General features: G+C 45.1%; 1 protein-coding gene across 1 annotated transcript in view; it reads right to left on the bottom strand.

The window, feature by feature from the left end:
• Nucleotides 1-16,272, bottom strand: part of LOC147747269 (transmembrane protein 205-like) — a 121,565-nt gene extending 105,293 nt beyond the window's left edge. Inside the window, exon 1 of the mRNA XM_086936210.1 lies at nt 16,137-16,272. Within this exon, the coding sequence (XP_086792336.1) occupies nt 16,137-16,233 (97 nt within the window). The 5' untranslated portion in view covers nt 16,234-16,272. The remainder of the gene's footprint in view (nt 1-16,136) is intronic.
• Nucleotides 16,273-16,749: the final 477 nt, after the last annotated feature.

Here is a 16,749-nt window from a genome sequence, read left to right as displayed (position 1 = left end):
TTAATGCGGGGCTGGTTCCGCCTCTGTGGAAACTGTCCAGAGTGAAGGCACTCCTAAAAAAACCTAGCCTAGACCCGGGGATTGGGCAAACTATCGCCCCATTTCGTTGCTGCCTGGGGTAGGCAAACTTGCAGAGAAGCATGCTAATTCCGTACTATCATCATTTTTAGAGAACAATGACGCCCTACATCCCTACCAGGCGGGTTTTAGAAGTAAGCAGGGCACAGAGACCGCCCTGGTTGCCGTGGTCGAGGAAGCAAGGCCAATTGTTGATGCGGGAAGCTGAGCTTCTGTTGTCCTTCTGGACCTCAGCGCAGCCTTCAACACAGTGAACCACCTGCTCATGATTCATTGCCTGAGGGAGGTAGGAGTCACAGGAACTCCCCTCAAGTGGCTGCAGTCCTTTCTCGCCGATAGAACCGTTACTGTGTTTGAAGATGAAGTAACATCTAAACATCTCCCACTGCTGTATGGCCTTCCCCAGGGATCATCCCCGAGTCCTACCATGTTCAATATCTACAGGAGGCCTTTGGCTGATGTGGTGCTTCCCTGGGGAGTCCAACTGCTCACCTACGCCGATGATACTCAGTTGGTGGTCTCTCTTTCTCGGGCTGATACAGCCAACACAGGGGATAACAATCTCACCCCCTGTCTCAGCAAGGTTCTTGAATGGATGGACTCCTCCTTTCTCAAACTCAATGGTGCAAAAACCGAAATCATGATGTTAGGGTATAAGGCCCCTATTAATCTAGATCCCTGGTGGCATGGGTGTCTCGGCCCTTCGCCTCCACCGAAAAAACAGATTAAGAGTCTGGGCGTATGGCTCGACCCTAATCTTGGTTTTCTTGTTCAAGCACGTAAGGTTGCAGCAACATGCTATGGTCTACTTAGACTCCTGAGGAAGGTCCTGGCTCTTCTTCCTTTTGAGGCTAGATGCCTGCTAGTCCAGGCTCTTATTCTATCGCTTCTGGACTTTTCGAATGCGGTCTATTTGGGTGCACCACAGAGTACGATCAAAGTCCTACAAATCGTTCAGAACTGCGCAGCCCGACTTCTCATGGACGTCCCTAGACGCAGCACTGCCAAAGCGGCACTGTGACAGCTGCACTGGCTTCCAGTGCAGGAAAGGATTTGGTTCAAGGCCATGTGTATGGCCCACAAATCTATCACTGATAACGGCCCTGCTCTGCTACATCCTATGTTCCATCAGTACAAGAGCACTCAACCTTTAAGATCGAACCACAAAAAACTGTTGACAGTCCCCAGTGGAGAAGCGTGGCTCAGTGGTTAGAGGCGGCAGACCCGGAAGCTGAGATCGACCGTGGACCAGGGTTCGATTCCCCGCCTCGGCGGGTCTCGGGCTCAAAATTCCACAGACTCGACAATTCTCGCTCTGGTGCCTACTCAACTCACGGGGTCACACTCTGCGACTCTGGGCAATAGCTTGCTTAATCTCCACTACGGCCCCTCGCGGCGGGATGCCTGGCTTTCACCTTGTGGACACCCTGCCGTGGTTTCTCACAGGGGAATACCAGGACGGGTTCCCTAAGCAAGCGCCGGGACGCTTACGGGCAGCTGTGCGCTTTACAAGTCCAGCACATTTACATTTACATTTACATTTACAGGGTAAAACGGACATGTATGGGTGGACGTCGTTTTTCATTTCATGCTTTGAAATTCTGGAATCAGCTCCCCGATGCTATCCGGCTCGAATCAAATCATCGCACCTTCAGGAAATTGTTGAAGACCTTTCTTTTCCCTTGAATGATGAACCGCGATGTTGGTCTGAATGCGCTGGGATGCCTCCGGGTAGCCATGTGCAATATAAATGTGTATTCAATTCAATTCAATCCACCACCACCACCACGTCCACCACAACCACATCCACAATCACCACCTCCACCACCACCACATCCACCACCACTACATCCACCACCACCACATCCACCACCACCACATCCACCACCACTACATCCACCAACACTACATCCACCACCACCACATTCACCACCACCACATCCACCACCACCACATCCACCATCACATCCACCACACTCGCCTCCACCACCACCACCACCATGTCCACCACCACTACGTCCACCAACACCACGTCTACCACCACTACCACCACACCCACCTCTACCACCACACCCACCACCATCACCAGGTCCACCACCACCACCACATCCACCACCACCACATCCACCACCATGTCCACCACCACCATGTCCACCACCACCATGTCCACCACCACCATGTCCACCACCAACAATGTCCATCACCACAATGTCCACAACCACCACGTCCACCACCACCACATCCACCACCACTACGTGTACCACCACCATGTCCACAACCACACCCACCTCCACCACCACAACCACCACTACCACCACCAACACCATGTCCACCACATCCACCACCCCCATGTCCACAACCAACAAGTCCACCACCATGTCCACCAATACCACATCCACCACCACTACCACGTCCACCACCACGTCCACCACTACCACGTCCAACACCACGTCCACCACCACCATGTCCACCACCACCATGTCCCCCCCACCCCCACCACATCCACCACCACCACATCCACCACCACCACGTCCACCACCACCAAAATCCACCACCACCTAAATCCACCACATCCACCACCACCACGACGTCCACCACCATGACGTCCACCACCATGACGTCCACCACCACGCCGTCCACCACCACGACGTCCACCACCACGACGTCCACCACCACCATGTCCACCACCACCATGTCCACCACCACACGCACCTCATCCACCACCTTTACCACCAGCACCACATCCTCCACCATCATGTCCATCACCACCACGTCCACAACATCCACCACTACTACGTCCACCACCACCATGTCCACCACCACGTCCACCACCACATCCACCACCACACCCACCTCCACCACATCCACCACCACCATGTCCACTACATCCACCACCACGTCCACCACCACCACGTCCACCATGGCCACCACCACGTCCACCAGGAGGCCACTACCATGTCCACCACCACCACGTCTACCTCCACCACCACATCCACGTCCACCACCACGTCCACCACCACATCCACCACCACCACCACATCCACAACCACCACTACGTCCACCACCACCACGTCCACAATAACCACGTCCACCACCACCACGTCCACAATAACCACGTCCACAACCACCACCACGACCTCCACCACGTCCACCACCACCACCACGTCCACCACCACGTCCACCACCACTACCACCACCACCTCAACCACCACGTCCACAACCACCACCTCCACCACCACTCCAAATACCACTCTGTGCCACATAATTACACGCCACATAATTACACTGCACTCAATGCAACATACACTCCAAATACCACTCAGTGCCACATAATTACACTCCACATAATTACACTCTACTGAATGTAACACACACTCCAAACAATACCACTCAGTGCCACATAATTATATGCTACATAATTACACTGCATTCAATGCAACATACACTCCACACAATACCACTCAGTGCCACATAATTATATGCTACATAATTACACTGAGCTCAACAAAACATACACTCCAAATACCACTCAGTGGCACATAATTACACACCACATAATTACACTCTACTGAGTACAACACACACTCCACACAATACCACTCAGTGCCACATAATGATATGCTACATAATTACAATGCAACATATACTCCAAACAATACCACTCAGTGCCACATAATTACATGCCACACAATTACACTCTACTGAATACAACATAAACTCTGTATTGTTTGGAAGTATTCCTCACAGTGGTGTGGAGCACTCACTGTTTTAAAATACCCCTCACACACCAAAAGGACCCTTGGTGTCATGCTTCATCATAGGGTCTTCGCACCCCTCTACGGGATGCGGCGTGCTACTACCTACGACTATGTGTGAGCACTTATAATAATAGACTATGTATGGTGCATGTGAGGGTATTTTTTAATGATAATGTGAGTGGTGGGATGAGTGAAAAGTTTAAAAAGTACCGGGCCCGTAGGACTCTGAAAAAACCTTTAATTAGGTCCCCGGGCTGGTGCTGTTAAAAGAAGTGAAGTGCGAGGTGTTGATGTCGTGATTATGTACATCACCAGGTACTTTTTAAACTTTTCACTCATCCCACCGCATCCCGTAGAGGGGTGCGAAGACCCCTATGATGAAGCATGACACCAAGGGTCCTTTTGGTGTGTGAGGGGTATTTTAAAAAAACACTAAGTGCTCCACACCACTGTGAGGAATACTTCCAAACACTACTAGGTGGATTCTCTTTGTTTATGTAAACTTGTCTAGGGAGTACGAATCCATCCGTAATACTCTCCCTCCCTTCCTCTGTTTTTTATACAACATACACTCCTCATAATACCACTCAGTGCCATATAATTATATGCTACATAATTACACTGCGCTCAAAGCAACATACACTACAAATACTACTCAGTGCCACATAATTACACGCCACGTAATTACACTGCACTCAATGCAACATACACTCCAAATACCACTCAGTGCCACATATTTATATGCTACATCTTTACACTGCGCTCAATGCAACACACACTCCAAATACCACTCAGTGCCACATAATTACACACCACATAATTACACTATATATCGATCTATCTATCTATCTATTGCCCTCACTCTATCTATCTATCTATCTATCGCCCTCACTCTATCTATCGCTCTCACTCTATCTATCGCCCTCACTCTATCTATCGCCCCTCACTCTATCTATCGCCCCTCACTCTATCAATCTATCTATCTATCGTCCTCCCTCTATCTATCTATCGCAGTCACTCTATCGCCCTCACTCTATCGCCCCTCACTCTATCAATCTATCTATCTATTGCCCTCACTCTATCGACCTCACTCTATCTATCTAGCGCCCTCACTCTATCACCCTCACTCTATCGCCCTCACTCTATCTATCTATCTATCTATCTATCTATCTATCTATCTATCTATCTATCTATCTATCTATCTATCTATCCCCCTCACTCTATCGCCCTCACTCTATCTATCGCCCTCACTCTATCGCCCTCTATCTATCGCCCTCACTCTATCTATCGCCCTCTATCTATCTATCGCCCTCACTCTATCGCCATCACTATCTATCTATCTCCCTCACTCTATCTGTCTATCGCCCTCACTCTGTCTATCGCACTCACTCTATCTATCGCCCTCTATCTATCTATCTATCTATCTATCTATCTATCTATCTATCTATCTATCTATCTATCTATCGCCCTCACTCTATCTATCACCCTCCCTCTATCTATCTATCACCCTCCCTCTATCTATCACCCTCACTCTATCTATCGCACTCACTATATCTATCTATCGCACTCACTCTATCGCATCACCACAGCATCACTCAGCACCACCACAGCATCACTCAGGGGCACCACAACATCACTCAGGGGCACCACAACATCACTCAGGGGCACCACAACATCACTATGCGCTACCGCGCATCACTGAACGCCACAGCATCACTCGTCGCCACCACAACATCACTTAGAGCCACCACAGCATCAATCTATGCAACCATTCAACAACTGGTTCAAATATGTTCTCTCAATGTTTCAAGCTTTATTACAAATGTCACAAAAAGATTTCACTTCTGTTCTTGGATTTTCATCACAATAAAATACACTGAACATAATCTTCACAAAAGTTATTTACAAAAGTTTAAGCTATTGCCATTATAAATTAAAATAACTTTTATTTAAATATTAATTATTTAAAAAAAATAAAAGCCATTGTTATTTGTAATATTAATACATCTAAGTCACGTAAATACAACACATATTGTATTACAAATGCTATAGGTGTCACATTTGCGGAAATTATAAATATTGGCATTGTAAATGACAAAGCTATTAACTTCACTATTTTCAAAACCAAGACATAAATAAAAAAATTGTCATTAACAATACCAATAGCTCAAACTTTCCTAATGCAAGACCTATTGCATTGCAAATGCTTGTTAACTTAATTTTTTGTACAGAAATAACCCCCACTCGAATATTGATGCGATCAGTATAGAGGTGTATAGGCAAAAATACTACCAGTGCTACCACGCATCCGTAGGTCATGGCATTCCCATATCAGTAGTAGTTTAGGGAAGAATCCCATGATGAAGCATGCCACGGAACCAGGATAGAGGGACCGGACAGAGGGGGTTCTGCAGGTCATAGAGTAGTCGTGGGAGGGAGATCATCTTGAATATGACAGATCTCCCATAAAGGAATAGTGGCAATCCCGTCTAGGATCAGATATCTGTCCGTACCCTTTCGATTGTAGCGCCAATGTTCTGGTCCCACCATATTTTTTGATCCTCCAAAAGGAAGACCCCTAAATATTGCAGCCCCTCCATTGCCTGTTTCAGATTTGCTGCCCATTTACTGTTCCCAAGAGTTCCCCGCAATGGCCAGATAGTCAATTTGCGTACATTCATATGAAGGCCCGACGTTTCTCCGAATACACGCATTATCTATGGGTCCCGATTTGTATGGATCTGTAAAAAAGAATAGAATATCATCCGCATAGAATGCAATGCGGTCGGAGATGTAGGCCGTCCATTCAAAGCCTCTAACTAGCACATCCTTACAGACCCAGATGGGCAATGGTTCAATTGCTAGCGCAAATAATGTGGAAATTTGGCAGAGAACACGGTTAGCATTTAGCCTAAGCCATCTTGTTTTCGGCAGTCATCTTGCCTAACCATGTGCTCACCAAGTGCTTTTTCCTTCTTCACTGTTGCTTGCCCTTGTGCTGTGCTAAAGAACTGACTATACTTAGCCTTTGCTACTCTGCACATGCTCAGAAGAGTCTGTAGCTGCCCATGCACCTGCTTAGGTTAGTCACTGTCAGGGTGTCTTTACCAAAGTCAGCAACTGTTGGCTCCTCCTTTACTGTTGACTGTGCATTCTCTGTATGACCAGTTATGTATGTAACTCTTCCTATGTGTGCTTGTACCGCCTTCTTTTGAGCTCCTGTGTGGGTATAAAAGACCCATGGTTCTTCTACTCCTTCTGCTACTTCATACACTGCCGAAGGGTGTTGTGTGAATGTAGTTCCGCCTCATGAGGTTTAATAAAATTTATTTTTGCTATTTCAGCTTCTGTGCCAACTTCTATTTACTGGTCTGAGGACTTGTGTGCAGAGAAGGGTGAACCCCTAGCACTGGTAGGCCTTGCTGAGGTCTACTTCTACAATAACATGGGAGACAGAGGGAACCCTTGTCTTGTACCGCGCTTAACTGGAAAGGGGGCTCAGACACTATCGGCTACTAGGACAGATGCGGTCAGGTCCGTGTATAGTAGTCGAACACATGCCAAAAAGCGCAGGCCAAAGTTTTGTGATTTTAGCAGCGCAAAGAGAGATGTTCAGCTGACTGAATCAAAGGCCTTATCCATATCTGCCAACAACAAGGCAGCTGGCCTGCCCAACCGGTCCACTGCTGCTATAAAAGTGTATTGCCAAGAATAGAATTATCACTCTTTTGTTTCCAGTTTGACAAGAAAGCAGCAGATCGAGCTCACATATATTATTTTTGTTTTAAAATATTGTAAGGAGGATGGCATGGTTGCTATGGACGGATTTTATGTGAAGTACATTGTTTATTTCAGCCTACAATTTGCCTAGGAAGGCACAAACTGTATTGCAGTGGTAACTTATTCCTCCTTAGTGCCTATCATCCTACTGATTAGTCCGATTTGGGGCCAATCCTATACAAGAATAGGTATACTTCCTAATCGATAAATCATATTTACCTCAGGGATACAACTCTCTCCTCATCTTGCAATAATTTCAGTTGTACCATCCAGACTGTGGCTCCGGGAAGCCCTCCATTATTCAATACCCAAAGTTTTCTGAGCACCATACTTTACTATAAAGCCATTGCCACAGCATGACCATTTACACAAATGAAACTAATCAAGGCCCTCCGGAAAGCTAGGAACAATGCATTCATAGATGGACACAAACATTCATTCACCCTGTTGCCTATAATGGCTCACACTAGTTAATGTGTGGTAATTTCACTGCACAGTATCATGGGGAGGTAATCCCCCCTCCTCTTAACCAAATGTAAAAGTGTCCTACACCTAATCTGGGGGTTCACTGTACCTCTGTAAGCAGCAAGGTGGCAAGTACACCAGGGGAGCAGGGAGGTAATCTCCCCCTTCTTAAACAAATGTTAAAGTGTCTTTCACCTAATCTGGGGATTGATTGTACCTCTGTAAGCAGCAAGGTGGCAAATACACCATGTGAGCAGGTGTGTGGTTTGATACGCTAGCAAAACTTAGGTCCACCTAAAACTCAAGCCATGCCTCCTAGCCAGGTTGTAGAACGCAAACTGTGTAGTAATCATGGATAGCGCTAGGACAAAGGTCCTGCTCCTCCATGGAAAGTATGAGTCCTCTGCATGTTCTCTCAATCATCAACTGGTATGGTAGTGGTGTGGTAATTGGCTGTAGATCACCCACTTACAGCATGTGCAAGAAATTGGCAGGTCCCGATCTGTGTACTCCTATTAATCCTCAGTACTTTGGTGCATATTCTGAGGGAATGCTGAACGACAGAAAACCTTGGAAAATGTTTTTAGTTGTTTTATGTTATGTTTCATGTCCTGGTATGACGATTTGTATCCCGCACTTACCACCTGAGCAGTATCTAGGTACTGTTGTAGGTGAGTAGGGCGATCCGCCTCCTAATTGAAAAGCCACGTCTTCAAATTCTTGAGGAATTAATGAACAGATGGGGAGGTTCTGGTGTGGCGAGGAAGGTCGTCCCAGGATTTGGCAGCGATTTAGGAAAAGTAGCGTCCTCCTGACTTGTTCCTGCGGATGTGGGGTACTTGCGTGAGGAAGAGTGAGGCTGAGCGCAGTTGCCTGGTGGGTTGGTGGAAGTTAAGGTGGTGGTTGAGGTAGGCAGGTCAAATGTGGAAAGCTTTGTATGAATGGGTAGACCGTTTTAATTGGCACAGCTACTGCATTGGTAGCCAGTGTAGCTCTCTGAGGTAGGATGTGATGTGTCTATTGCGGGGCATGGTGAGTATGAGTCTTGCAGCGGCGTTCTGGGTGGTTTGGAGTCTTTGTAAGAGTTGATTGGTGATTCTAGCCTAGAGTGCATTACCGTAGTCAAGTCTGCTGGTAAATATAAGTCTTGGTGACTGTGCGGCGTCTGTCGTTGGGGAGCCAGTGGACTATTTTGGGGAGCATGTGTATGATGAAGAAACAGGATGATGAAGAAACAGGATGTTCACTACTTTAGCCGTGGGAGTTTGTTGTTCACGATGATACCAAGGTTTTTGATGTGGTCAGTGCGGGTGGGCGTGAGTCCCAGGTCTGTTGGCCACCAGGATGAGTCCCATGGAGAGCTCTTATTGTCGAGGATCAAGCCTTCAGTTTTATAAGTGTTGAGTTTCAAACCGTTCTGTTCCATCCAGTTAGCTATGTTGGACATGCAGGTGTTGAAGTTGAAGGAAATTCCTCTCCTAAATGCTGCCTTCTGTCGATTCTCAGTCCTTGACCAATACACAGACCTTGACCTAATACAGACTAGCGCCTCCCTTCGAAATACCATCTTACCTCCTCAAGAAATAGGGGGCCTTATCTGGAGTTAATTATATGTAAACTGTTTTTAAACGTGTCCGCTTAACTATTGTGATTCCCCCCTATTGTACACTGCTATGTTTTTCCTTGTAAAGCGCTCTGATACCCTATGGTCAAGTTCGCGCTCTATAAAACAATAAAATAAATAAACAAACAAACAAAATGGTGATCCTTGAGGGACCACGCAGATGAGGTTCTTGGCTTCAGAGGCGTAGGGCAGGATCCTGATTCATTTAGTCCTATTGATGATAGAAAGGAGGCCAACCAGCTCAGGGCGGTAACATGAATACCCGAGTTACCAAGTCTTGTGATAAGAGTACTGTGTGAGATGGCCATGTAACCTTTGTCCATGATGGTCCAGAGTTCGTCAGTCACTGCAATAAGAACAGTTTCTGTGCTGTGGTTGTTGCAGAATCCAGACTGCAAGATGTCTAGTACGTTGTGTTGTTCAAGATGGTTGGAAAGTTGTATGTTGATAGCTTTCTCCATGGCTTTGGATGGGAAGGGCAGGAGTGAGATGGGTCTGTAGTGGCTGAGCTCCCTTTGATCTGCCATGGGTGTTTTAGGAGAGCTGCATTTCTGCTTTTTTCTAGTTATCCAGGAAAGTTCTGCTTTGGATGTAGTAGTTGATGATGGTGGTGAGGTGGGAGTTGATCAGGTTTCCTCCAAGGTTGAAGATCTGGTGGGGCAGGGGTCGGTGGGGGGTCTAGAGTGGATTGTTCTCATGATTTCAACTGTGTCTTCTGGGGTGAAGGGTATCGAATTACTGATCTGGTGGTCCGATTTGGTGGTGGGCATTTCGTTGAGGAATTCTAGTGTTTTAAATTGAGGGATGAAGTTGCTGTAGATGTTGAGGATTTTGTTGTTGAAGAAATTGGAGAGGTTGTTGCAGAGTTCTTGTGAAAAGGTGATGCCGATGGAGTCAGTTGAGAGGTTGGATAATTCATTTGTAATGTTGAAGAGTTCTTTGCAGTTATTGGAGCTGTTTCCCAGTCTGATAGCTAGAACGGTTTTTCTAGCCACGCTCATTTAGGTGTATATTTCCTGAATACGGACTCATAAAAGTTTCTTGCAGTGGTGTCTCGACTGGTTCTCCATTTTCTCTTTATCTGTTTACAGTCATTTGGAGTTTCTAAGGTCTTCAGTGTACCAATTGGCTAGTGTGTTGGTTCTTGAGTTTCTGACATTCTTCAGTGGGGCTAAGGTGTTGTAACTGGTACTGATCCAGTTGCTGAAGGCTTTGATGTCTGCAAGAAGGTTGCCAATGAGGTTAGGTTGGTGGGCAGTGAGGGTGTTGGTCCAGTCTGTGTCCTTTATCTTGTTCCAGCTATGCCTGAGGTTGTAGGGAGACTTGGCGGAGGGGTTTGGGGTGCATCGATTAAGAAGTGGACGGTGGAGAGGTCTCTCCAAGTCGTCTGTCCAAGTGGTTAAACTAGACCTTGTTGCTGACTGTGGAAATGGGGTCAACAGGTGTGTCCCACATTGTGGGTGAGGCCGTGGACAAGCTGGGTGAGTCATAGGAACTTGAGGAGATCCACGGAGTGGGGATCTTTTTGGTCCTTGAGATGGAAGCCGAAGTGGCACGTGGTATGGGTGTTCGATAGGCTAGCGGGCCTTTGATGGACTTGTGGTTGCCGGTCTTTAGTCGGACGTGCATGTAGCCCATGAAAGTTGTGTTCTCGACTGAGGAGGTGCTGCAAGTGAGGGAGTCCTCCTCATGGTTTGTTTAGTCTGTCCTGACAGGAGATCTTGTATCCTGGTGGGATGGCAATGGTGGGTGCCGATGTAGGGTTTAGCCAGGCCTCTTTTAGGAAAAAGATGTGCGTGGAGTGTGTCTTGATGATTTCCCAGATCTTGGTACTGTGTTTGTTGAGAGATTTGGTGTTGAGGAGCCTGCATGTCAGAAAGAGTGATGTGTGTGTAGCATGGGGGGAGTGCGTGTTGGTGCAGTGAGTGCATGAGAAAGGTCCTACCATGTAGCCAAGAGAGGCGTGGAAGCAGGTGGTGTGACAGCGTACGCTGTTGAGTCCAAATAGGCCCATGGCTGTGTAGTGACGGTGTTCAGGCGGACCAGGGTCCGTGGCGCTGGGCGCAGTCCAGACACGGACATGTACGGACAGGTTTGCTTTTGGCACGCCTTCATCGCACTACCAGTGCGCAGTCATGCAGCAGCAGCCATTAAGTAGGTCGTGGGAGAGTGCTGAGAGGGCAGGGACGGAAAGCGCAGGGCTTATGGAATGGCCAGGGAAGAGCGAGGTGCTGGTGGTGGGAGAAGGCATGCTGGTAAGGGGTGGGTGAGCGGCTCAACAAGGTGTGCTACCTGCCAGTCCAGAACATGGACTAATTGGGACTAACAATAGACTAACAATGGGATGGTGTGTGCTCTCTGCGGCTCATGTTGACTTTTGAAGGGTGCTCGACCCAGACATCTGTCCAAGAGGGACCAGATACTCTTCATTCGGAGAGCAGCCACCTTCTGCAAAGTTCCACAATCATACACTCCAACACATAGGCAATCAGACATTAGTCTCTTTTATTCACTTACAATATGTTACATTACCACTGTCTGAATCATCCGCCCTTCCTGGAGGAAATACAAAGTCAGCTTCTCAAGACTTCTAAACACTTGTGTCAATTTGTGCTCAGCGGCCAATGTACCTGCTGTAGCCACAGATCCTCAGTCCCATATCCCTCTGAAAGCACACACACCAGTGAGGAATACTTGATCAACGTTCATTAAGTTGTCCTCAGACTGGCAGTTCTCTCATGAACTTGAATACAATAGCTCTAGTTCGTGCAATTTGGAATTTTTTGTCTAGTACAGAGTTAAGCCAGGGGGCAGATATATGACTATTGGGGGGACAAATACTGGTTGCAAGTTAGGAGCTGTATTTTGTGACCAGTAAATATTTTTAAGAGTTGACCTTTGTATTAATAGGTCAGTTCTTAAAAATCTGAATTGGGGTGGGTAGCAATCCGACCTACCTCATGAATATTGATGAGGAAGGTTTCACATTGCGTCTCAGAACGAATGGGTGCCATCACAAAGATGGTTACTTACTCTATCAGCAGACCACTATGTCTGTGACTGCCTTTCAAGAAAGTTTTTTTTTTTAATGCTGGCCATTTTCCCCTGCACCACTGCCTGCTCTTCAACAAACTACTTATGAATGGGGAAGGGATGCGAAGGGCTAATTCATTACCACCTCTTTTGAGTTGTTGGTAAAATATCAAAGTTTTGTGACCAAACTTCAATCGCAAATCATTGATACATAAGATACAGATTTGATATTTGGATGATACACCTTCAACATGCCCCTTTCAAGTATCAAATCAGTATCCATTCATAATACCAATTGAGGTGTCAGAAAACTCTTCTGACTCTAAAAATAGGGTTAGTACATACAAAAAATCATTTTAACAGTTGCAAATGCCAAGCTGGGTTATTTATAAGACTTAGAACACTTAATACATCAGGCCCTTACTTTGTAAGGTTGCCTGGTTTGTTTTCAAACAGAAGCTGAATTGAAATATACAATATACACTCCTCTGCCAGCTGAAAAACTATCCAGCACTAATTCTTGTTACCAGGAAAGTACAAAAATGTTCTAGATGTGAATGAATGGTACTAGCACAATTTATGGTAAATGACTTGCATGTACACAAAGAAAGTGTTGAAAGGCCAGCTCACTCGGCAACTGGCTTTTGTAAGAGCCTGTCACTTACCGATCAGAACCCATTCATCATCCACTGATTGCTAGTAATTGGCAGTCATGAAATATTGGGTACTTCCTTTCTTTGGAATGACTGCATATAGAGAGAAGAGCATTTTTACCATTCATGCCATGCTTGTATTATTGGTGGCAGTCTCTTGCATTGGATTAGGGCAACGGCAAAACGCATGAACCCTGGTAGCAAAATTGAGCGCACAATTAGATAGGCTACAAATCAGGCTCTGTGCTCACAGTGACCCTGAGTAAGTGTATACGATGCAAACAACGAGCATCAATCAACACTGTTTCTGAGCTCTCCTATCATAAGATTATGCAGTAACCTGTTGACTTCACAAATTAGAGTATGCTCTGTAGACATTCCAATTTTGTTGAAAACTGTTATTGCACACCCCTCCTGCCCCAGTGCATATTGGGATGAAGTCAAGGCCATACATGTTGCTTTGTTCTGATAGAGATGACTAGCAACCAACTACATCATCATGATGATAATTCACAGCTATAGGGAGGATCGGAATGCAGCACAACTCTTCACCAGCAGACTCAGATTGACTGGCGCCCTTTCTGTTCACCTTTTAAGAGCTGTGCTCTTCTCACTTTTGTGGATGTCACTACTGCCTGGGGCAAGTGATAATCATTACTGTATGGGGCTGTTGAGGTACATTTCAGCCTGGGACCACTGATGTTCATTACTGGTTGGGGCAATTGAAGCTCATTACTACATAGATTAAAATATGTACAAACTTCTTTTGCCCTAAGTTGTTGGGATAATTCCTCATCCAGCCCAGTGGCAAGTATTAGGCTTGTTTCATTAACACTTAGAAGTGCTTGAAACAAATAGTTTACATGCACTCATGTATTTGGAGGAAGTAACCTCATTACGTCCCACCCTGACGAAAGCCCAGGACCTATTTAGGCCAGGCGGGAAGGTCTGAAACATGTTGGTGCTGAATTTAGGGTCATAGGACCATCACATCCTAACACCTGTTTGTATATATTTTAACCTTCCCTCCCTCCCTCTCCATTATTAAAAAATTATTTAGGAGTGGGTGAGGAATTTTATCTTTAATAGTACGCACCCATACACAATATCTTTAAGTGCTCCCTGAAACACGGTTGAGGCCACCTCGCCTTTAGGAGTTGGGGTGAGCCCTATGTTAAGGCATGTCACTATTAGAGTGAGTGGGAGCTATATAAAGAAAAGGGTATTTTTCCCTTCCCACCCGTAACCTCGGGTTGGTTATACATATAATCCTCTCAAGAATTTCGTTCTTGAGCGTATTACCATCACACACTTAGGAACCCCCACCCACCGCTGGTTGCCTCTTTGTTGCTATCCCCTAGCTCTAGAGTAAGTAAGAATTAAATCTCGGAAAGGACATTCTTTTGGTGAAAAGCTGTTTTACTGTATACTTACATAATATATTTATCACTTATTTCTTGTATATGGTTTTAAAGAAACGTAAACAATGTTTTTTTAATTCACAAATTCAAAATGTTAATGAGGGGATCTATAAAATTAATAATTCGTAGACGTATCATATAAAATATATATTTTTACTCAAAATAGTTCCGCATAAATATACATTGCAGATGATACGGAGATCAATGTGTGCAGAGAAATGGTGCAAGGAATGACACAAACAAATAGTAATTAAACGAAGGAAAGCAGGTACAGTTGCAGCTGGTGTCCTTAATATATACAATAACAATCAGTTACTCAATTGTCTATGTTTAAACTCTAGGCTGAAATCATCAAGCTAGTTACCATCACAAAAATATATTTGTATTCTACCACAATACTCTAAGTGTAGATGGATCTTACATCTATAACAAGGTGTCATGTATGCATTAAAACAATAGTAAAAGGCTGCAAACATCAGCTGAAAGACAGGCAGAGGAAGAGTATTTAATGCTCACAATAAGAAAATAGCAGAAGACTGCAAGCAGCAGCTCCTCTACCAAAGTCACAAGATATCTGCTGTACACTGTTTTGTGGCTAAAAATGTATTATAGGTCGACTGAACTTCATTAATGACTGTGGCCTTTCAGCTTATACACTTCCTGCGTCCAATGAGACGCATGAGTGTCTGGGGCTAATGGCAATGCTCATGAATATCCGGGCCCAATGTTAATCTTTATTTCTACCAGAGGCCTTTGATTTTCATTACCAACAGCTCATCATTACCCAGGGTCATTGATGATCATAATTTCCTATGGTTAAGTAGAGACCATTGCTTCCTCGGGCCATTAATGCTGGTGACCGCAGGAGTCTGATGCTCATTACTGGCTGGAGGCAATAGTGATGATTATTGCATTGAACCACTGATATTCATCACTGCATGAGGCTGTTGACTCTCTTTGCTTTCTGTGCCGCAAAGTGTGGTGGACATTGAGGTTCATTACTGCCTAGGGCCCTGAAGGTTTATTACCCCTTCTGGCCTTTGATGCTCATTAATGTGTGAGGCCACAGAGGCTTACTTATGTCTGTGGCATTGAGGCCTATTACTATCTGCTGGACTGTGTGTTTGGGTAGATACAGGGATTTTCGCCTGTATATGTAAATGAATGGATGATCTATTTCAAAGTGTGTGGAAATATTGTTTGAACATTGGAGACCAATAACACGCATAGTATTTTTTATATATGAAGATTATTGGCTATTTCTCTATCCAGCAACATTTTTATAGAGATTTCAAGTATGGTGTAGCAGAGGTTTGCAACCTACCTGAAATAAATGTAAACCAGAGTTGCATTCCCCAAAGTGTTGAAAGGAACATTAGATGAATTGCTTTTGCTTCAACAGGTGTAGTATCTTCACTCATTGTATTGAAAAGCAGACAAATGCAATTTCAGTTAAATCTTTTGTCTGGTCTTGTTTTACTAACAACCTGATGGAAGAAAAAGGGCAAAGTCAGAAGCTAAGTTTCGACTTAGAAAACACTGTTATAAAAAATAACAAAAGGACGACATTCTTTTTAAAACTTAAAAAGTAATTATTTCTACTAACCCATTAGTTAGCGATGGGACACCCAGAGGGGGAAGACAAAAACTGCAGGAGCATATAGTTGAGCACTTGAAGAAAGAGTTGACATATATATATATAAATATATATTTTCACTGAAAAAACCATAGGTTTTAGGGATAATTAGAAATTCGCCTTTAAAAAACCATAGGAATTCACTGAAAAAAACATAGGTTTCAGGGATTTTATATTTAGTTGGACATTTCACTCGTACAAAACCAGAGACATTTGGCTGTTATAGTTAGTTGAGCTAACTATAACTCGCGCCTCCGCAATGCACTGCTGATGACGTCACATATTACATCATTGCTACAGA

The sequence above is a fragment of the Lissotriton vulgaris genome, chromosome 1_1 (assembly GCF_964263255.1).
Source record: "Lissotriton vulgaris chromosome 1_1, aLisVul1.2, whole genome shotgun sequence".
Lineage (NCBI taxonomy): Eukaryota > Metazoa > Chordata > Amphibia > Caudata > Salamandridae > Lissotriton > Lissotriton vulgaris.
The sequence above is the reverse complement of the archived record's forward strand: the minus strand, read 5'-3'. Positions and strand labels throughout refer to the sequence as shown.